This window comes from Colias croceus, chromosome 2, assembly GCF_905220415.1.
Source record: "Colias croceus chromosome 2, ilColCroc2.1".
Classification (NCBI taxonomy): domain Eukaryota; kingdom Metazoa; phylum Arthropoda; class Insecta; order Lepidoptera; family Pieridae; genus Colias; species Colias croceus.
In genome coordinates this window covers 5,784,029-5,806,793 of record NC_059538.1, presented here as the reverse complement: position 1 = coordinate 5,806,793, position 22,765 = coordinate 5,784,029, and the positions used below count along the sequence as shown (strand labels likewise).

General features: G+C 34.0%; 1 protein-coding gene across 3 annotated transcripts in view; it reads left to right on the top strand.

Moving 5' to 3' along the window:
• Positions 1–22,765, top strand: part of LOC123705740 (formin-binding protein 1-like) — a 44,586-nt gene that overhangs the window by 10,105 nt on the left and 11,716 nt on the right. Inside the window, exons 2-10 of one of the 3 annotated variants that reach the window (XM_045654730.1) lie at positions 12,094–12,209; positions 13,033–13,083; positions 13,284–13,428; positions 14,568–14,719; positions 16,098–16,254; positions 16,607–16,744; positions 18,521–18,724; positions 20,189–20,218; positions 20,900–20,998. In XM_045654730.1, coding sequence (XP_045510686.1) covers positions 12,094–12,209; positions 13,033–13,083; positions 13,284–13,428; positions 14,568–14,719; positions 16,098–16,254; positions 16,607–16,744; positions 18,521–18,724; positions 20,189–20,218; positions 20,900–20,998 — 1,092 coding nt within the window. The remainder of the gene's footprint in view (positions 1–12,093; positions 12,210–13,032; positions 13,084–13,283; positions 13,429–14,567; positions 14,720–16,097; positions 16,255–16,606; positions 16,745–18,520; positions 18,725–20,188; positions 20,219–20,899; positions 20,999–22,765) is intronic. The other 2 variants (XM_045654732.1, XM_045654731.1) reach the window with 2 other exon arrangements.

The following is a 22,765-nucleotide window of genomic DNA, read 5'->3' as shown; positions in this document are numbered from 1 at the left end:
CATATTTGCAATATACAGAATCCTTAAATATTAAGTTCTTCTGTGGAAGTATTTTCGTGAGAATAATTTGGTATTGCGCAACTGTTTGCTAAATATTTATATTATGCTGTTATTAAGCGATATTATCAAGTCAAGGTTTCCTCGCGAAAGGATTTAAGAACTTAGGTATTCTGAATATCGTACGCTTGCATTAGTGCATTTTAATTTTCATCATATTGAAAATTGTGTACTGACATAAACAATAGTTACTCTTTTTGTTGATTATACGTTTTTGGTTCTGTATGTATTTCTTGTCCCTTTTTTCTGAAACATGAAATATGCATGCAGTAGCGGAGCTACATTAGACATAGTCAATTCGTCCCCTTAAAGTAAACCTGCAAATAAGAAACGAGCGGCGCTCCCCTCGCGCAACTTGCAAGTTGTACTCCTATTGAATGCGTCACCTGTTAACTGCACAAGTGCATGTGCTTCGTTTTATGATTCAGACGCGAATATGAATTATTTCGTGGTATATTTTGACGACACCCTGCTTTATTTATCTTTAGACGCGTCTAAAAGGAAGCCCTTTGTGTCGTTAATAACATTATTTAGGTTTCACTCACACAGATGAGCTTAAATAATATGGGTAGAGCTGGTACGCAAATGACGTTTATAATATGCATGTATATGCGCATACCTACCTCAAATTCACAGTTCAACTAGTTGTCTTTTGCTGGGTGCCTAGCTGTAAGCAATGTAATAAATTACGTATTGAAGTGGAAGTATGACTTAATCGTTTGTTTAAAGTGTGCATAACTTCACGTAGAGGCATTCCAGGTTCGTGACCAAACTTTTCGAATGATGATTGATTGAGTTTTGTTTTAACTTTTAATTCATTAATTGCACCAGGATTTTAAGCTGTATTATTAATACGATCACATCATTTATAATATGCGTTTTTAATGCAAATGCTATATGTTGAATTTTTTATAGAATTAAATCGATTTGTTGAGTAACTTTTAAATTGGTTTGTTTACTCATGCATCTGTCAAGAGTCTGGTCGTCCGGGAACTCGCGTGGTACGCATTTAGTCTCAGGTACTGTGAGTAACGAGCCCGACTCGAGGTTGGGTTAATGCACTCTTGTTCACTAAATTGCCTTATGTTCTTCAGATTTCATTGTAAGTGGTAAACAGATTATATAAATCTCTTTATGTCCATTGACGTATAGCTTCTAAGTAGATTACCTAGCTCAACGTCGCGCTTAAACGTGTAACATATTAAACATTTGGTTACAACATTTGACTAATGTTTGGTAAATATCGAGAAAACTGCAGTACATCACATATCCACGGGCAGCTACGGAATTGTGGCCGTAATCTCAAGTCGTGGCCTATATATTGAAATCGTTTTATACGATTTTTATTGTTCAGAGTTCTATTCTCAGATTCCACTCGAATACCGAGCGATTTTGCTAGTTCAGTCATCGTATAGTGAGCGATGTAGGAAACTAAAATAGCTGAATGAGCTTACCGAAGTTTACGTCATGCATTTCTACTAATGAACACACTTTCTCTAATATAATTGTTTGCTTCTTTCTATTTATAATGATACAAGACTTCAATCAATTTACTAAATTAATAAAATCTTTATACGCTTTTACTTATTTTGATGATATTCAACTGAATAGTTTGAACAAATATTTTATATTTGTACATCGTAATCTGTTTTCTTATATTACTCAGAACCATTGATATAGAAAATGTTATACGATATCTCCCGGTAGCAAGCCATTCAATACGTACTCGCACATACGAGGTATTATTTCTTATACGTGTATACGTAGATAAGTAAAACCACTATGACCACTGGAGAACTCATAAACACAATGGTGTTATGAACATAATATTATGATTTTATATTATGGTTTATAGTGAGTTCAAACGAAAAGTAGTTACCTACCCAAATAAATAATTTTACCCAATGTTCAAAGTTTACCTCTAACTGACCTGTTAATTTTGCAATTTTATTACTCAATATCTTATCATTACATTATATACTTATTTGATCAAACGCCGAGGGGGTATTCAGCTACAATAAAAATATTCTATAACTAGGTAATTCCAAATTATAAGAAAAATATATTATAGAGGTACACATAATATAAGTAATATTACCTATTCATGTGCTGAATTTAGTTCAAGTTCAGCCAGGTGTTTTGATGTGAAGTTACAAATGTAAAAACACAAATAGTTTTATGTGTGTGTGTTGTTATTTATAAAGATTCAGCACTATGATGTTGTTGCAAAATGATTTATTTAAAATAGCTTTGATTACGTTTTTTTCTATTAAAATATTCTGAATGCAACTTAGGTAGGAAGGAAACTACCTCTACAACCCGTATCTGACAGCCGCCCACATCTGGTTATGTCATTTTTATTTACCTTTCTCTTACGGTTTGCACGTAATTCTGCTTATTAAAATGCAGGATATACTTTATTTCGCAATCGGAAATTTGAACTAAATCTGTACATGGGTAAAAAGTCCATGTAGAGACAATCACTTTACATTTCAATTTCACAATTATTAATGTACAACCATGCCATCCGGTTCTAGGACGTTCTATAAGTTGTAAATGAAAGCCGGTAGCGAAAGATGGCTGATAAGTACCGACGGGGCCCGTCAAACTCGCCACGCTTCACCTGTTGCGGTCGGCCCTCTGACCGGCGACTGCTGAATCCACTCAACGGTGAAATTATACACATCTGTTCACCCATTGTCTCAGTAGTCGATTCCGAGTCTTCGTTATTGATACAATAATTCCTACGATAAAGATTCTCATTATCGAATACCGTCAAACCTGTTCTGGTTTCGTGGAAGAAGCCGTAACCTAAGGTATTTTTGCATGATTTTTTGACATGACTTGAATTTTAATAGTAGTGAATCGGACGCAGTTTGTTATATTCTTGTGTGTAGTTAATGTACGGCCTATAGGTACTAGGGAACTTATTGTTTATATCGAGAAGTCAGAAGAACAGTGAGCTCTTGTGTTCTGTATGGCGCCAGTCTGACGCCTTAGCTGTCGTTGCCAAATGCCCAATCATAATAAGGAACATATTTTTTGTAATCTGTGTTTGTGCTTTATGATTTATTATTAAAATTATACTATCATTAACATATTGTATCATACTATGTATTACAGTTACACTTAGTGTATGCATATTGCATAGTTTAGATTCGTTATCAAATTTCTCCAAATCGGTTTATGTGTTTTCTTGAATAGATTAAATTACATAATTGGAAAATAACTTCGTAGGCTATATGATATGCAATATGCATGCTTTCAAAATATCAGCATAGCACGCACGTAACTCACCATAGATTCCAAATGCGTTGCCATGAAATCGTGATTGAATTGTGGTCGTGCTTCGCCTTTGCTAATTTATTTACTCGTTGTTATTTTAGTTGTCATTTATTGGTATTACACGCCGCCTACGATGCACACCAAGATGAATCAAAACCGTAGGAATTCCCCATTGACGATGTTTGAAATGTAGTAGGTAATATTTTAACGATGACAAAGCGAATAAGTTACAAATGAAGCGAACGAGAGCAGTTTAAAATAAGCGTGTAATTATAATGTGTGATATTCTCGAAATCGTTTTATACGTTTACTTTCCAACAACGCGCTTGCATTTTTCCACGAGAAAGCGGAAACGCGCGTGTCTCAACAATGGCTGGAGGCCCGAGCTGAGCCACATTCTACGTTGCTATTGTATATTATTCTGAGAATCACCGATAAGTGCCGGCATTCAGGTGGAGTGTTATTACTATTCCAGTATTCCCAATCTGACGACGATGGGCAACTTAGCAAAACTGCATTCGTTTTCTGTGTGTAAATCTCCTAGACAAATCCCATAGGGCGTGTGTTTCATGGGGTAGCTTGGGAAAAATAATCCAATCGTACCTCTAGGTATCCCTCACACGAGGGTGATCGTATCGATTTCTTGAATTCCAATGGTTGTTAAGAATATTAAAAGGTATTTACAACTCAGAACAAACATAAAATATAAGCCTTTATTGTTTTATAAAGTAGGTACTTTCGTGATATAAAAAAGTAACTTTTGTATATTTAAAAATTGTAGTGCGGATGAAACGATGACAGGATACAAGCCCCTCTCCGGCGAGCTTACAATGGGCAGTAAATGACAAAAAAGTTTTTATTCATGATCCAGGTTCAACACAATACGCCCGCGCCTTCGCTAACTTCCCACGTACCTAAACTAGCTATTAAATGAAAAGCTTAATGTGCATCTAAATAACAATTCTGACTGCTCTATTTATAAAAATAAACTACAATTAATGAGTCTGAAACTGTACTTCAAATAATTTCAATAAATTCCCTGAGAATATCTACACCTAGTTGCTAAACAAAAACCTGTCTGGGTTATAATTGAACACAAAAGCAGCATAAGCTAACTGTAAAAAGTAAAAACTGTCATTATTTTACTTATAACTAAACTTGTATTTCGTGAATCATAAACTTCTCCAAGGAAATTTCCAAAGTAACAGTGAGAACTGAATGTGTTAGTCGTTGCTAATAAACAATTTTTAAACACCTAATGACTTCTTGCGTTTCATTTGTTAAGTTATTATGTAAACAGAAGACAATAATAATCCTTTTTTTTTTCTCAACCGAATTCTACAAAAGGAGGAAGTTCTCAAATCGACTGTTTATTTTTCTTTTCGGGTTTTTTACCTCAGAACTTTAGTGAATCGATTTTGATGATTCTTTATTTTACAATTTGAAGGCGCTTTAATTTATTTTAAAACACAAAATTATTCTTACATAATGCCTTTCAATTCAATTTTGTGTTAATCATAGGGAATTAAAATAATACCAATAGTAAGTTATCTCGTCATTAATTTATACAAGATATAACGACTTAACGTTTATTTTCATAACGGTATAACACGACTATTTTAGAAGTAGTTTCAGATATATATTCAGGCTGAAGTATAAATAAATTAAAACATGTATTATTGACCTTAAAGTTTATTCTTCCATTGACTCGGCCCCATTCATGCGTTTGCTACGATAAGCTACACAGTTGCACACAAACTCCTAATTAACGAATAACAAGAATAATGATTTGGCAAAAATAGTAGTACAAAAACCAAATTTACGATAGAGATATCTTTTAATTCTTTAATGGCAAATTATATACAATCGAAACGTAATAACATACACAGTCACATCGTTTAACATTGCTTTCACTTTCATACTTTCGAGCATGACAGACATTTAAAGGAGCACGTGCATTTGACTTTATATCGGTTTACGTGAATTTTAAGATGTCGCTGCTGTATATGCCCATATGGTCCACATAGGTGAGTATGAAATAACGACTCAACGTTTTCTCCAGCTGGCCTAGAATAGAAATGAGCGTGAGTTCATTCTTGCGTGTTATTATAATAAATGTCTGCGCGAGACCGAACATGAGAGGAGTATATGACGTGAACGAGAATAGTAAATGATCTTAGCCTTCATTGATAGATGTAATCGAAGCAATGAAGCTGGGTCGTTCAATTCTTAAATTATTAATTGAGCAACCAATCTATCATACCTTATGTAACATTTCACTGTAACACAGTTTTAGTATGGATATCTCGTGGTGCGCCACTTTCACAACACTACCTGTCTGCAGAATTTAAATTGTAATTATCCATATCCATGCAACGCGCAGAAACCCCTGTTTGTTTATATACATTGAACGATTTTGAATTTTTATATTACGTTATGTATTTAATATTCCTGTAACATTTAAAAAGAAAGGTGTATTGTGTAATGTATCAGTGAGTATGCATATAAATAAGTCGTGAAATATATTTAAATATATATTCTGTTGCTATAATTGTAAGCCAGCGTTTTGAATGAGATTATCATAACTACTAAAAGCGCAATGAAATAATGCGCCTTTGTATCTCATCAAATCATAATGCTGTTGCTTAAATGTCTCGTCAAATGCAACACTTGCTATGGCCATTTGGATATTGGACATTACGAAGTAAATATCGAATATCAGCTACTTTATAATATGTAAATAAATAGTTACGGTTTACGGTTACAAACTAAACAGAACTATGCATTATTAGATACATATTATCATCTAATAGTATGTGTAATGTGTATCTAATGTTATGTGTATGAAAATCGAATTTATTCGAGTGACGGTATATTAGATTATTAAATAGATTAACATCATGATTTCTCCTTAATCTCTTCACGAGTATATCGTTTAATCAAGCTGCAGGTATTTGCGTCATTAAGTGAAAACTATGATGTATTACAAATAATGACAAAACAGTATAATTTGCCTTGGACTGAATGTCACCATTTAATATTGATTGCTTTTATTCATCGATTCGTATTGTGCTTTTAAATTATCTCCAATGGACATTAACACGTCCAAGCCATTTGCACGCAACATTTATCTACAAAACGTGTCGGTATCTCATTTTGTCACTCTTAATTTAAGTGTACTAGTAACTCGTGTTAAAAATTAATACAATATGTTTTATAAAATTAAAATACAGATTAAAAATAATCATAAGAACAGAATGATCAATGGCGAATAAATAAAAAAGAAGATGAAATAACAAATTTTAATTATTATTCATTGCGATTTACATAAACCTCAAACATAGGTATTGCATAAAATATTGATATATCAATCTGATAGTTCATCATTTACATGTTCTTGCCGGTGAAAACTAACACCTCCATCAAAGTAGGTTTATCACTGCCATTAAAGTGTATTTGAAATCAATCAATTGTTTATATAGTTTGATCGAAAACAGGTAGGTAAGGCATTGAGTCACGAAGGGTGACCGGGGTGCGTTCCACCCCGCCGCTCGACCCCGACGCCCTGTGACGTCACCGTGACTCACGTCTGTCTGTGCCAGAATAGACGACAGCTAATGTTTACAGTTTAACACAATCTCACCTTATTTTGTACTTTAAAAGACGTGACTATGGCAATATTTGGTATGCTATCATACAATGTCGCATTGAAGTTTACACAAAGAATTAGTTAGTCAGTTTACCTGCTGCATTTTGCGAAGTGATATTAAATTCGAAACTTTGCATAGGTAGTAGTTTTTACTTTTGGATGTGGTCTATTTGACGTTTTACATTTTATTTATATCGAAAGACGTTTTGTAGAAATGATTATTTTCAATACTGTTTAATGTTTATCTTTAATAAATGTAGAAATATTATGAAAAGTATTCGGTAATTTTACTCAATTAAGCATGACGATATTTACACTAATGTAACAGTTAACAACCTCTATTATGTACCTACTTCCATAAAGGATTCCATTAATTATATAAAACGTGAAGTTATGTTATGTTATGTACATACGTAATTAATAGTTGTATAACTGGCATAAACGATCGTTCAATAGGTACACAGTTTAAATACATCCATAGAATAAACCTTTGTAGAGCATGAGTGAAGTTCGAATTGGTATCAATATTGTAACGTAAGGGCAGAGAATATTATGTAGTCAGCTATAGTAGTATACGTACTGGGGCCAGCTAATGGTTCCAAGCTCATTTACTGAACAGTGATATGCTGACGTTAAATTATTTTTCCAATTACGAAGTATGATAAAGTCCTACATAATAATTACGCGCGTAACAAATACACAATACCTATATATAAAAAGGAAAAGTTATTTGTTACAGCTGAGTAATATATTATAGGTATGTTCCTCATTAAATTAACAGAATGCATTTATAGTATAACATAAAAGTATGTACCTAATTATTATCAGTTGAACTGAATAATAATATGTAATTAGCGGCGCTGCGCTGATTCATTATTGATGAATAATTGCCACCAGAAAAGTCGTATCTCAATTTACTGGTTAATAAGTACTATATTGCAAAACATTCGGCGCTTACCGGTTTTAGATACAATTATGTCACCTGTAGCTGGGTCGAGTACGTGTATGTCGTAGTGAAACAAGAGTGCTCGTTGCCTTGTACACTTACTTGTAGGGCTTTAGAGAGCCCATTTGACACAGAACGGATCATTGTTTGAGGACAATGTTTCTTTCATCTCGATTAGTCGGAATTTGAGTTTTAAGTAATAATCCATCAAAGTTCTACATATGAATGTATCCAGAAATGCAATTTTTATTTACAGTACAATTTCAAATGCGAATACATTCAATCTCTGTGTCGATTATTTTTATTAAATACATATTATGTTTGAAATTTAATGACGCATAAAATTATCATAATAATTTAAAATAAAATATTTCTTTAGCTATTTGCGTCTCCTGTCCATATTTTTCCATACCGAGTCTGTATCATATAAATTATGTTAATTAATACGTGCATATTTAAAAGTATTATACAGTTTGACCGGTTGATCAAATTGGGCTGATATGGACCTTTAGTCTTGCGTAGGAATTGTACCGTGGTATCCTTGCATTGTTGGTATCTTAAGCCTTAAATCATCTTAACCAATGCTTCATGTAGGGTACATGATTACATCACCATTTTGCGTATAAAACGTTTCAAAATTTTATTTTATCTTTTTGTCACATCAGTGTCGTAAAAAGACCTGTCCCATTCAAGATTCTCATTCATATTTGTCGTACAATAAAAGTATTATCATAAAAAACCATATCACTAAGTCGTTACAGGCTATTATTGATTCCGCGAACACAGGACAATCTTATCAGGTCGATTGTATTGTTCTTCGATAAAGCGTGGATGAGTAATGAGATTTAATTTTCTAAGGCCGGGGCTAGGGCGTTCCTCTTGCGTGACTCATTATTATAAAAGCGATTGATCGCACCAGGTTCCGGTGTGACTCCGCATCGATGTCGGCGCATTCAAGATGAAACGGAAATAAACGTATGAACAGCGTGTGAAAGGTTACCGATTGCAGACAAAGAAACTTTAATGCTATGTAATTTCTGTTTTGTTCTTGTGTGCATAACATGAGAGAGGTTATGCTAAGCGAATCGCTGGCGCATGAACTCCGCGCTACAATAATTTACGTAAGTTTAATATCAATGCAAATAAGTGGAAACATTTTATAATAAGTAGGAAATCGGAGCCGGAAGGAGAACATATCTTGCTGTATTCAGCGCTTGAAACGATTGTTACGGAGTATCTTTATCTTTAGTAGGTTAAAAATAATTAAGCCGTCCATGTTAATATCGCAAAACATATTTAGATATGGCATTGACATTCAACTGAGGCGTGAACATAGGTACTAATGCATATACATATTATTAAACATAGATAGCAAGGCCATTGCTCGAGAGCCGCGATGTAATCATAGTCAACAGTATCGTTAACAACACAATTATTATCTTAGACACTAAACAATAGACACGCCACATCAATGTCTTGGTATGTGTTTGTGCGTTTTGGTTTAACAACATCGGACAACCTGCGGCGTTTCTATGTTAACATTTGGAACAGGTTATTTAATTACTGTCAGTTTGTTAAGTCTGTGTGATGTGTCCCACATTACAGCTGTTCGTTAAACTGACTTGCGGAAAGTGAGATAAAAACAACAATCCGTCACGTATTAGCGGTCAATATATTTGGTATTCCAATAATTAGCCAAGGTAGCCGGGAGGCAGTACACGTGTCGGTAACCGCCTGTGATGTGTCCAGCATACTGATGATATTCTAACGTACTGTGAACGCATTCCGAGGTTGTGGCGCTATAGCTAATTTTGTAACTAATAGAGGTATTCAAATATGTTTGAACATAGTTTTGATGTCTCAAAAACGGGTCGTGATGTGAATTATAAAACGGATGTAGTAGAATCTTAAGATCGCAACGATTTGATTAGAAATGTAAAAAATGATCGTAGGTACTTTATGGGTGGGCAATTGGCATTCAATGATTTTAAAACTTTATAGGTATTCGATCATAAACACATCATCAAAAATTTGAATCGAAACAACTTCATAACGTTCGTTCGCGTTATGGTGGAAACGGAATACCTCTAAGGAATTGTTCCATTTGAGCGGACTAAATTATTGATGTCTCGAATGGTGTTTTAAAAATTATCTACTAAGTATTCGCACTCGGATCATGTTGCGCTGTCGTATCTCGGAAAATGATCATACTTGTCGTTCCAGTTCTCCCACGTCCAGCCGAGAAACTCCCACAGAGTCGATATTGCCACAACATGGCCAATGAACCGTGTCATGTCTATATTAAAGAATTTAACAAATGAGTAAAAGAACCTTTCACTCTTCATGACATCAAAACGCAAATTCACACAAGAACCACAATAATTGTAAATGGATACTAGTCAGTTATTTGGCCATGGTCGCAAGTCAATTTTTAAATAAAAACATAATGAGAAGCAATTTATTTTTTTATGGTTTGCCGTTGATGATGCGTACAAGCTGACTCGCAATTATGACAGAACGAAACCTCGTTAGACGGGATTCTAGAGGCGAGTGAGCCAACGGTACATCCAGTATAGATAATGAACGCTTGTCGCAGCCTATATCTAAAGACAGATGACTATAATATTTATTAATTGCAGAAAATTAAATAACTGTTATGTGTTCTAGGTGACCAACTTAAAATGGCATTAATAAATATAATTACCTACATGCTATTAGATTAGATATTATATTCATTACATAAATTTACTTGCTCCTAACCTGTAATATTGTCATTTCAAAATATTATAAAATTATAACATTAGAAATAATAATTGTAGCAATATGATGATGGTTATCTACATGAATACATTCATGCATTAAAATTGTGTGCAGTATCCTTAACAGGGCGCTATTACACGACATGTCACTACATTACAGTCAGGACGCATAAAGGACTCTGTATAGTAATCACTTAACAATACTGGCATTGTGTTTGCTGACAGCCATATTTTACTATCGACCAATCAACACGCGATGCACGCATGGATAAAAATTTTACGAATCCAGGATTTTAAACCCAATTTTAAGGCACCGTGTTTTTTATGTGGCGGTTATAGAGTTTGAAATAAAATTATTGATTAGGTTTGTGCTTTTACGGAATAATTATGAGGCTTTAAGGTATTTGTTTACATTATTTTATTATTTATTCTTTTAAAAAATCTTAGTATTTCTAGTAACTGATGGTATAACGCGCAGGGTGAAGCATTGTTTGGCCCACGATTAATTAACGTTAATAGTTACAACACTTCGTCGTCCGTTCGCGCTGGGAAGAGAAGTGCTTTGCTTATAATTCTAGCGCACGTTTCCGTGCTATTTGTGGCCACTTGTTTAGTCGACTAGCCCTTGATATTGATCGTATGCACGCGTTTTGTATACTATGAAAGGCGTCTGCTTAATATTTGTTATTAGACCGTAATTAAATTAAAATTACACTTGGTTTTTTATCGGAGCACTTATGAGGTGTTCCTAAAGGTTCTACTGATTATATTGTGTTATAATAAAGCTAGGATAGCGGTCTCATAGGTGTCGTTGCACCCGTTGAATCGAGCGAGAGTCAAGGGCGGCCGCGTCGCGTCGTGTCGATGCGTTGACGGAGACGTCAAAGTCGCGTGCGCATCTTTGCACGCAATCTTTTACGTCTTGTGGGAATGACTTTTTTTAATATGATACGTGAAAGTAATACTTTGAAGACACATTTTATATTGGAATTCCTTTAATTTGTAGCCATTTAATGTAGTATATTCGTGACAAATATTATGATGTTTTTATAGAATTTAATAGGTTAAAGATAACAAATTAATGAAGGCGATACAATAACGGACAACAAATGCGATTAATTACTACTGTGTAAATTTTTAGTTAAAGCTTATTTTGTTGCTTAATTTTATTAAGGGCTCAATCGATTTGTTTCTAATCAAAGGGAATATATTTTAGGGTCCATTATTTATTATTAAACAAGATGATAAATACAAGACTGCAAACGCATATTGTGATCGTTTCGTTTATCGCCAGTTTTGCGTCAGTTTCCGTCGACATTAACTATCGCGATCAACTTCCTCCTGTTGTGTGATGACCGAGAGCTCGCTGTAATGTGTATTATTTGCCTTGTCCACAGGATCAATATGATAACTTAGCCGCCCACACACACAAAGGGATAGAGTTCCTAGATAAATACGGTAATTTTGTTAAGGAGAGATGCGCGATAGAGTTAGAATACGCTGGCAAACTCAGGTAAGATATTTTACTTTATTTTTAATTATTTCAACTTGTTTTATAACACTGCTTTTAATGTATAGTTTTGTAAAATATCTGTTAAATCTGGATGTACTGTAATTTTCAATTCATCGAATACCCGATACCGTAATTGGTATTTGTCCTAAAAAAAGAAAGTATTTATTAGTCTCACGATAAATGAATCGGTGTCGATATTGATACGTGAAAAATACGTAGTGGTTGTTGAATTGTTTACAAAATATATATTTTTATGTTTTCCAAATCAGTAGAAAGCATGCAAAGCCTTTCACTCAAGCACACGGTGAGAGAGTGATGTGTGTTAAACATAAAATTAAATGTTAAACAGAACATTCTTATATAAGAATCGGTAAGGATAAGAAGTCACAAGAACTTGTATGGCTATGTTTGTATATTAACTAATGGCTAGAATGTCCACTTTCACTAAATATATTATCGCTTACCGAATCTATTATTCATATCTCTACATGTTCTTTTTATTAATGTGCTTTTCCCAAATGAGATGTTCAATGTTCATATATCAATAATAACGGTGTTTTATGATGCGCTATCAATTTTACTCCGTGGCGTTTAGCATAGATGATCAAGAAGCTATGATATTAATATTTTATTAGCCCATATTTTTTTACAAGCTGTTTAAAAAGAAGAATATCATCATCAAAGTTATTCGTTGCTTTGCTTCTGTTAGTACAGTAAAAATAAGCAACAATAAAAAGTGACGATTTCTAATCAGAAATTATTTTAATGAAAGTTTTAGTACTTATGACTATTTCTGTTTTTATAAACGTGTTCTTGTTTACAGGAGGCTGGTCAAAAACTATCAACCTAAAAGAAAAGAAGAGGATGAGTATCAGTAAGTTTTGCAAACAAATTCTTTATACAGACTCATTTAATAATTACGCAATTACCTACAAACAAACACTTATTTCCGAAATAAAAAATATAAAGTAGACGACACTTATGACTATTAATAACAATGAATTTTGTTGCACTACACCACATACAGAAAGGAATCATCTTTACATTATGTACAATCATACGTTTAATTTATAGATACACACCATGTAAGGCATTCAAAAAGCTGCTCCAAGAGTTAGGCGACTTCGCGGGTCAGCGCGAAGTTGTTGCGGAAAACTTGCAGTCGAACGTGGTGCGGGAGTTGCACTTGCTCGCCAAAGAGTTGCGCGAGGAACGAAAGGTTTGTTGCTTGTTAATAATCTGCTTATAGAAAAAAAGCTTCATTTAGTGTTAATGGTTCTCGTACTGATCCAGATATACAATGCAGATAGAGATTGCAATCTATATGTGTGTCAAGTAAAGTATTCGAAGAATAGATAAGGAAGCAGTGGGATAGAATAGGTATGCCTGATCGGGCTTATTTCTTACCGCTTACTATATAGCTGTTTATATATTGGAAAATTGTACAAGCAGAATACGTAACTTAAATTTATTCATTGGATAAGTCGTTCTTAAATGAATGGGGCAACTAAACCGAGTTTTTATGTAGATTTATCACAATACTTTAAAGTTTCACGCTACAGTTCCACGGGTCGACCTTCCACGAGGCACCAGCACAACATTTAGTTGCATTACTCATTCGTGCATACTGCAAATAATTAATTATTCCTCGTATAATTAAGACGTCTGATTGATGAATACGTTACTTTTTTTGGTATAAAGTCTGTCTTACTCTCAGTTCAAGTTTAATCTTTAAATCTTATCATTGTTGAGTTCATAGTCATCCCTTTAATTATATTAGCTGATGCTGCTTTAATCTAAGTATTTTATGTAATGTACCTACTGTTGTAAGAGTCAAATATACCGCTTACGCCTGTTTTTCTGGATACGATGACTAAGTTCAGGATTTGAAATCTGCGGTTGGTTTTCTTACGTCAATATTGTGAAAAGGAAACCGTTCGAACAAAGCAGAAACGATTGTTATTCAACCTTGGCATTCATTGCAACGTTTATTAGGAATTCGCTAATAAAAACATTTATGGCTTCATTAATTAGAGTAACCTAAAATTTGTGAGTCAATGGGATTTGAAGTTAACGCAGCATTACGTAAAAATTGAAAACATTACGAACTTAACTAGATATATAGGTTACGTGGTAGCCAAATCAAAAATTGTTACATATTATTGATTGAAAATATTAAAGTTGGTACATTTTGTGAGCTTACACATTTAATCCTTTTAGCGTTGGACAGTAGTTATATAAACAAATTACGTAGGTCGAGATTATCCCAACCTAACACATGTATAAACGCATTACAGTATTAATGTACCCCACAGTTAATCGTATAAAAGTGTAAACCTATGTACTGGCGCGTTCCAGCAACACTTGAACGAAGGTGCGAAACAAATGGCGGTGTTGAACACGGCGGCAGGAGCGCTGGAGCGCGCGCGGCGGGCGTACGAGCGCGCCGCGAGGGAGTCGGAGCGGGCGCTCGACGCGTTCCAGAAGGCGGACGCTGACTTCAACCTCAGGTAATGGTGTAGCCGTGGTTTCACTAATTAATCTGTCACTATACTATGTTATAGACTTGGTGTTATGTTTTTGTTTCTAGGCAGTGGGTATGAGTGGAAACAGGTCGATTTGTATGTTGTCTACTGTTGTTAACAGTCATGATATATGCAAACATTTTATACACAATGAAGAAATTTAAAAACTTTTACATTTTCATGTCACATAAAAGTATCGACTTCTCGTTTGTCTCGATTTCGCCACTTTTTATTTCCTATAGCGCCAAAAGAATATTCGAAAATATTTAATCGTAACAGCGATGTTATATTTGTTTTTATCGAAGATCGACAAAAAATTATTGAGTGCGAAAAATCGAGTCATTTCGCGCTGGTACTTGACGAGTAAACATTGTGAACAGAGTAAACTCGCGGATTCCCAGAGGGCGGACGATGACTCCAACCCCAGGTGAATTAAAGCTGTTTTTTTATTCGTTTCATGTCTGCACTCCACCAGCGTGTAGTAACGACGTAGCAACAGTTATTTTGATATGTTATATGCTATATGCCGACATGTTTTCATACATTTATGTTGCCCATTTAAAAACCAGCATTTTAACTACTGTTCTCCATTACTCGTCAGTGCTGCCTAAAAGCTTTGGAGCTATTTTATGTTTCTCGATATAGTACAAACCAAACACAGCATCTTTATAGCGTTAGTTGATTTGATAACAACACAACCATAAAAAAATAGGTATCTACTAGTCGATAACTTCCATGATCAGAGCTCTGAGAACAATAGCCATATTTTTTTTCCAATACGGTTATGTGGGTCGATATTGATCTGTGTTATTATTATATACGTCAATTAATATCGAATATTGGCCGCAATGGACATGAAATATCATCTCGAAAACGGTTATTTCCATAACAGCATGACATCACGGCCGAAATGTTTACAAATTCGAGACATTCAATTAAGTATTTAGTATGCGCCCGTCTTCGGTTCGTTTAGCTACCATTAAAGAAAATCTAGGCCGTCTGACACGTTACACGATACAATATTACAATGGCTTAGCGCTGCGTTGGTTTATTCACCCACAAGTCACTATCTCATTGTTGGATTGTTAACAAATGCACCGGAACGTGCAGTTTTGAATTTTGAAAAGCTCGTAACAGGAGTTGCGTAAAAAGAGAGCGTTTTTTGTTGACTATGCAACATCACGGCATTTTTTTGAACGCCACTAAATGTACAGTGTTTTGTAGGCCGACGTTTCATATTTATTGAACCGTTATATATTCACATTTTTGCGATAACGTTTCTGTTACATGTAAACAAGACTTCTTAACCATGTTAATTGAGAATTATGTAATGGTTAGTAATGTTTCTGTTTTTAAATTACAGTCGGGCAGAGGTTGAAAAACAGAAAACAAATATGAAATTAAGAAGCCAAGCGTGCGAAGATGCGAAACAAGAATATATGGACCAATTACGAAAGACAAATGAAGCACAGAGACAACACTACGAACAGAGGCTGCCTCATGTATTTAAACAGTTACAGGTAACATTTTGTATTTGAAATGTTTAACTCCCGTGAGATATTATAGTATTAACTTATAGTAATTGTAGAATGCAAAGCACGTAACTTACTTCTTAACAAGAACAAACAAAGTAACTGATATGATTTGTTATTACACGTTTAATTATTCAATTAACCATTGCTATTAGCAGTTGAAGTATGCGAATAATTCCAACTTGTTCCTTATTAAAATAACGTTCAAGTGTAGGCGCCATGCACTTCGGCACGTCGCCAACTAGGTCGCGTGGAAAGCCACAAATTGTAAAACAACTCTATTTTTGTACACAAATAAACTAGCCGACAACGCGAGCTTTAAAACAACCTTTTGTTACAGGACCTAGACGAGAAGAGAATAAAAAATATCAAAAATTTCATGTTAAGTTCAGTCGACGTCGAGAGAAAAGTATTTCCAATTATAATGCAATGTTTAGACGGTATGGAACATGCTGCCAACAGTATTAATGAGAAGGAGGTTAGTATGGAAATACAATGTGTATTCACAACAATAATGTGTTTAGCATACGACTATCCAATATACCTTTTTATCCGTAACAAATGATATTATGTAATGCAATGTTCTTTTGTTAACAGAACAAAAAAATAAACAAGCGTTCTAGTTTTTAAATTGGTTTTATCTTATAAGTAATTTAATTTCACTTTTTATGTATAAGAAAAGCTACTATTTCTGACCTTTCCTGACCTTAAAATTTAAATACGCCACGCAATAGTGCCTTCTTTTAGTATCGCGTATGTTTAGAAGCTTAACTGATTAAGGATAATCGGATAACCGACATTCATCAAGCCATACGAGTTTTTCAAGGTCACCTAAATGCCGCAAATCTTCCTTTAAGCCATTGTAAGCAAGCATTAGTGTTGCAATTTTGCACTATATTAATCTCCATATTAATATAGTTAGATAACTTTTTGACAGAGACTTATCAGATATATACGACGAGACGAGATTCTCGTATATTATAACTAAAAAATACATATTAATATTGGATGACGCCATGAACTCATAACCGTTTTAAATATGTTAATAGATTTTTTTTGGTTTATCATAAATATTTAGGATAGTTAATTAAACATGAGTGTAGTTATGTTTCAAACATTTAACCTTGTTTTAACGCCTATGTTTTGCCAATTAATACAATTGTTAAATGGCCATTATAAAAAGCATATTGTAGCATATTTCGTACAATGCATTTGTTGACGCGAAGTAACTATATACATGACAATAGCGCATAAACAATCGCTGACCCAATGCGAATGGCGCTTATTGTCACCTAAAATGAATCAATAGATGTCTTCAACTAAGTCAAGAGTGATAATCAGATATTTATTTTGAATTGAAACTTTTTTTAGGCGCGTTGAGTGTAAAATTTCAAGGTCGCGTTGATTTTGGTATCTTTGAATCTTGCCAAAAAAGTTTCACTTCTGACACGCGTTCTCGGCACACTCGCTCTTTTTTATATAGCATATTGAACTGAGTATTTTATGATACCAGTATGGATATGTGTATATGTGTATGTATCAGTATATATATTTATATGTAGGAAGGTTTTCCTCCTTTCCACTTCATGTCACGTGCTATTAGCTCAAAAATTTATCAAGGACTTATATAATTCCTTATGCATCCAAATTTGCAATTTCATTATCATAAATGACCATGAATATTTACAATGGTTTACATATGTTTGTTCGGTGCTCACTTAGAATATTTTTATTACACTACTTTTACTTTTAGAATTACTTTTCCGAATCGAGGGTATTTAAAAAAAAATTTGCTCTCGTTACAATTAAAACTAAATATATACAATCTTGCTGCTACTGCTCATGTATATTTAATTGTGTATTACAGTAATTACAATAAATTAAACACAACCTAAACATAACATAATTATTCCAATTGCGTTTCTTATCTCTTCCAAATTAAATGAGAAATGAGGACGTGCACATAAATGAAAAAAAGGTGATTATATATTAATCCAATTGTTGCAATTATCATTATTTATTTATTTCAATGATACTGACACGTAATTAATTGTTCGCGTCTTCTAACACAAGTAAACTGAATATCTTCCAAATTAAATGTTAATGCCACGTAATTGTTATGTAAAAGCCTTCTCCTACAAGTGAACAATATCACTTAACTGAAATTATGAGATTATGTAAAAATCCAATAGGCAATAAACAATATTAATATTCTTAAAAATAATTTTAATATTTTTTTTATATTATTTTCCAGGACACACAGCTAGTAATAGAGAGGTATAAATCAGGTTTTATGCCGCCCGACGACTACCGTTTCGAAGCGGCCACCGGTGCGGACGCTACAGACTCTGCCATACCGCATCCAACTCATAACCACCTCACAGCAGCAAGGGGGACGGTGTCAGGGAACAGGATCAAGAAGAGGGGCGGGCTACTGTCCATATTCAGTTCCAATAAGGTGAGGTTTTAATAGGGCGGAGTCGAATAATGGAGGGTAGTTGAAAATTTAATGTCAGTCGTTTTTGATAATGGGGTATTTTAAGTATGTAGCTGTCAGAGGGGGGACTGATGTTGGTAATGATTGGCAGTGTTGTGGAATGCGACAGTGCTGACGAATATTTTTTAAAGTATCAGTGGAACTCAATGATTCATTATTATTATTACAATTTTCTTGATCAATGAAAATATTAATAATTTTCTTTTTTACAATGAATTGGACTGTGAATTCATATTCTTATATTTATATATATATTTTTGTCTGTTGTGGGTTACTAAAAATGCTTTATATTATAAAGTGGGTACTGGTGCAATGTGTATTCTTCTTTATTATATTTATAACAGTTATTTTGGGCTAAGCAAAGTATTATACAATATCTGGCTTAAGCTAAAAGTTCGCCAGGAAATCCGCTTGCCAATTAGGTCGCGTTCTGCTCTTATAGTTTTGATTTATGATTGACCTGAATGTTTACTTCAGCTGCAGAATTTATAGCCAATTTATTTTATAGAGAATTTTATACTTGCAGAATCTTTATATTTTATTTATAGAAAGGTAGATTCTATGTTTACTCTATTTAGATTGCATGTTTTAGACATTATTATTGTATTACATCTCCCGTTTCTTAAATGTTCAATACTTTTGTTGTTTATTATTTATGTATGGTATAAGTTGGAGGTACTAATATGATTTTATCTGTTATTCCCTATGATCCCTACCTAACACGGGTATATACAACCAATTGATATTATTGGCTGACGGCGGCCGGTGTTTTAATGGAAAAAGTAAGTCGACCCGCGGTGGTGGGACGTAAGTTGTAAGCATGAGGCTTCGTCGTTTCCTAACCTTTGAACCTTTCCTATCGTCATTGTCGCAAATTTGCTGGAGACATTAAGAAATAGTAAGAAAGGAGAAACCATTACTACAACTACTTCTACATGAATTTAATATTAATAGCCTTTTTCTGTTTCTAAGAAAAAGTTAATCTTAAGTCAATGCCAGTTAAAGCGACTGAAGAATGTAGCTAGAATATATGCTTCTATTAACGTTTTTTGATAATTTGAAAGGGAGCATTAAAAACGTAGCAAAACTATTGATTCTAGTTGTTACTGTTTCTGATTGATCATAAGATTAATTATATAATTTTCCTATTAAAGATGAACTAAAAGATATGGTACAAATTAGTTAATTAATTAATTTAAAATTGTTTCAAGTCTTCAGCACACTAATCCTAATCACTAAAACTGTCCTGTCACCAGCGAGTCGAAATTACTAAGACAATTCATCACCACACTTTAATGTTTTATTTGTGCTTACATATGGACTCTAAATATGGCGCTCAGTCCACATTTTCATTTCTCTTTATTTGAATTTTTATTTAATATTATTTGTTTGCTTTTGTTTCGCTCCCGTACGTTTCGGCTACAGAAGATTATTGAGGCGTGCAACTCGATCAAGGTCAGTCGGCGTGGCAGTGCAAATGTTTGATAACATTCACTTTTCACTTGATTATATTGTTATTGTTCGTAGGTATTGCACATGAGGTCACGTAGCCAATAACAAAATCTTGATTTTTAATTAAAGAAGGAACTAAATTGTAAACTATTGTTAATTACTGAAATCTATAAAATTGAACTAGGTATTTGTTTTTGTGCAGTTTTTTTACGTAACTAAAAATATTTTTATTTTTCATCTTCCGGAATCCCGAATATGAAGATTGGAAAGTTTTTAGTAAGCAATATTGGAACATTGCTATCGTTCATTGTAATAAGTAATGACATTAGTAAATATGGCTTGATTTCCATGGAACATAAAGACATGTAAATTTCTTCTGTAGCCATTTATTTAGCATCTACTCACTTTCATTCTGTATTTGTGTCGCTAAAACTTTGTCGTATTATTTAGTTTTAAGTACTTACTTAGCCTTATTTGCTACTTATGCTTCGAATGCTGTTACTAATTTGGTTTCTTTAATATTATCCATTCACAGTATCACCGCTAATAAACGAAATCTTGGCAAGTTTGATCCACAAGAATTAATTTAGATGTATGATTGTTTGATACAATTTATCGTGTAATGTCATGTATTATAATGTCATGTCTTAAATAATCTAATTTCGTTTTATCAATATTTAACAGAATAACATGTCGATGGATGGAAAGGAGGATTATTCAGATTTGCCGCCGAATCAGAAGAAAAAGAAGCTTCAAGCAAAAGTATCAGAATTAACTAAACAAGTTAGTATGTTCATGGACCCAATAAATATCTAGAGGACTTATCATAGCCATAGTGTATAAAAATTGACGATTTCGCGGGATTCACTTAAACACTCAACACTTTAAATTACTTTATTTTTACTTTAACACAATATTACACAAGTTACACAAGATACACAAGACAGATAATTGACATGAAATTTCTTATACGTATTCAACAAAACAATTCGCTAGTGCGATGCAAAACTAAAGTGTCGCCATCTATTGGTAACTTATGAAACTAATTGTCGTAACTTGACATATTGTAACATAATTAGACATTCCGCCCACCAAGGACTAGTCCGGAACAAAAAAACAACTAAAATATACCTCTAAACAAAACTAAACAAAACGTTACCGCCCACCGTGATACATCAACGTAGTGGCGTTAAACTCATACACAAACAAATACATATTAGCACACTTCAATCAACTGACCTTCCTAAAATTAAACAACTTTATAAGATAATCTTCTATTAACTAATCCTTTTATTTAGGCAAAATACTAATTTTACTTAACGGTCGTTTTAAATATCCATTCTTACACTTAATTGTTACAACACGAGTTATATTATCTGATCCAATATGTTTGTTTACAATTTTTCCTAAAATCCATTTAGAAGGTGGAACGTTATCATCTCTAATTATACAAATATCATTAATATTAGGTTCTTCTAATTTCGAATTCCATTTATACCTCTGATTTAAAGTAACCAAATATTCTTTAGACGCCATCTACGCCAAAAATTATTAACCATTTTTTGAATAACATTCCATCTTTCTAATTTATTTACATTACAATCATCATAATTACGATCACTTATATTTATAACCGGTTCACCTATTAAAAAATGACCTGGGGTCAGTGGGAGAGGGTCATCTGCGTCACTACTAATAACAGAAATTGGCCTAGAATTAAGACATGCTATCTGTGATAGTACTGTAGCTAATTCCTCATACGTTAAAATACTGTCACCTATGACCCGTTTCAAATGGTTCTTAGCACAACGCACTCCGGCCTCCCATATCCCTCCAAAATTAGGTGATTGCGGCGGTATAAAATGCCACGTCGTAAATTCCAATGTAAGAAGTTCCGCAATTTCATCAGGTAAACTGGATTTAGCAGAGTCAAACATTTCTCGTAAATGTTTGTCCGCACCAACAAAGTTTGTGCCATTATCACTGAACAAATCCTGGCAACTTCCACGTCTAGACGTGAAGCGTCTAAAAGCGGCGATAAATCCCTTAGCGGTTAAATCTGTTACAGCCTCAATGTGTATAGCCCTTGTGACCATACAGACGAAAAGACAAATGTAGCCTTTATAAGACTTTGCCCCTCGACCTGGAGAAAACTTAATATTGACTGGGCCTGCATAATCAACACCGGTTGCCGTAAATGGCTTGCAAGGCTTCAGTCTAGTATCTGGAAGCTGTCCCATTAACTGCACTCTCGATGCTTTCGAATATCGTAAGCACGTGAGGCACTTCCTATAATGTTGTTTTACTAGATCCCTACAGCGTACTATCCAATATTTTGTCCGAATGTAATTTATCATGATTTGCGGTCCACCGTGCAAAGTTTTTTCGTGAGCATCCGATATTAACAACTGGGTAAGATGAGACTTAGCTGGCATAATTATCGGGTGCTTCGTGTTATGGTTTGCGTGAGCCTTATCAATCCGACCACCGACTCTTAATATTCCATTTCGATCTAAAATGGGACAAAGAGTACGAAGGGGACTTCTCTTC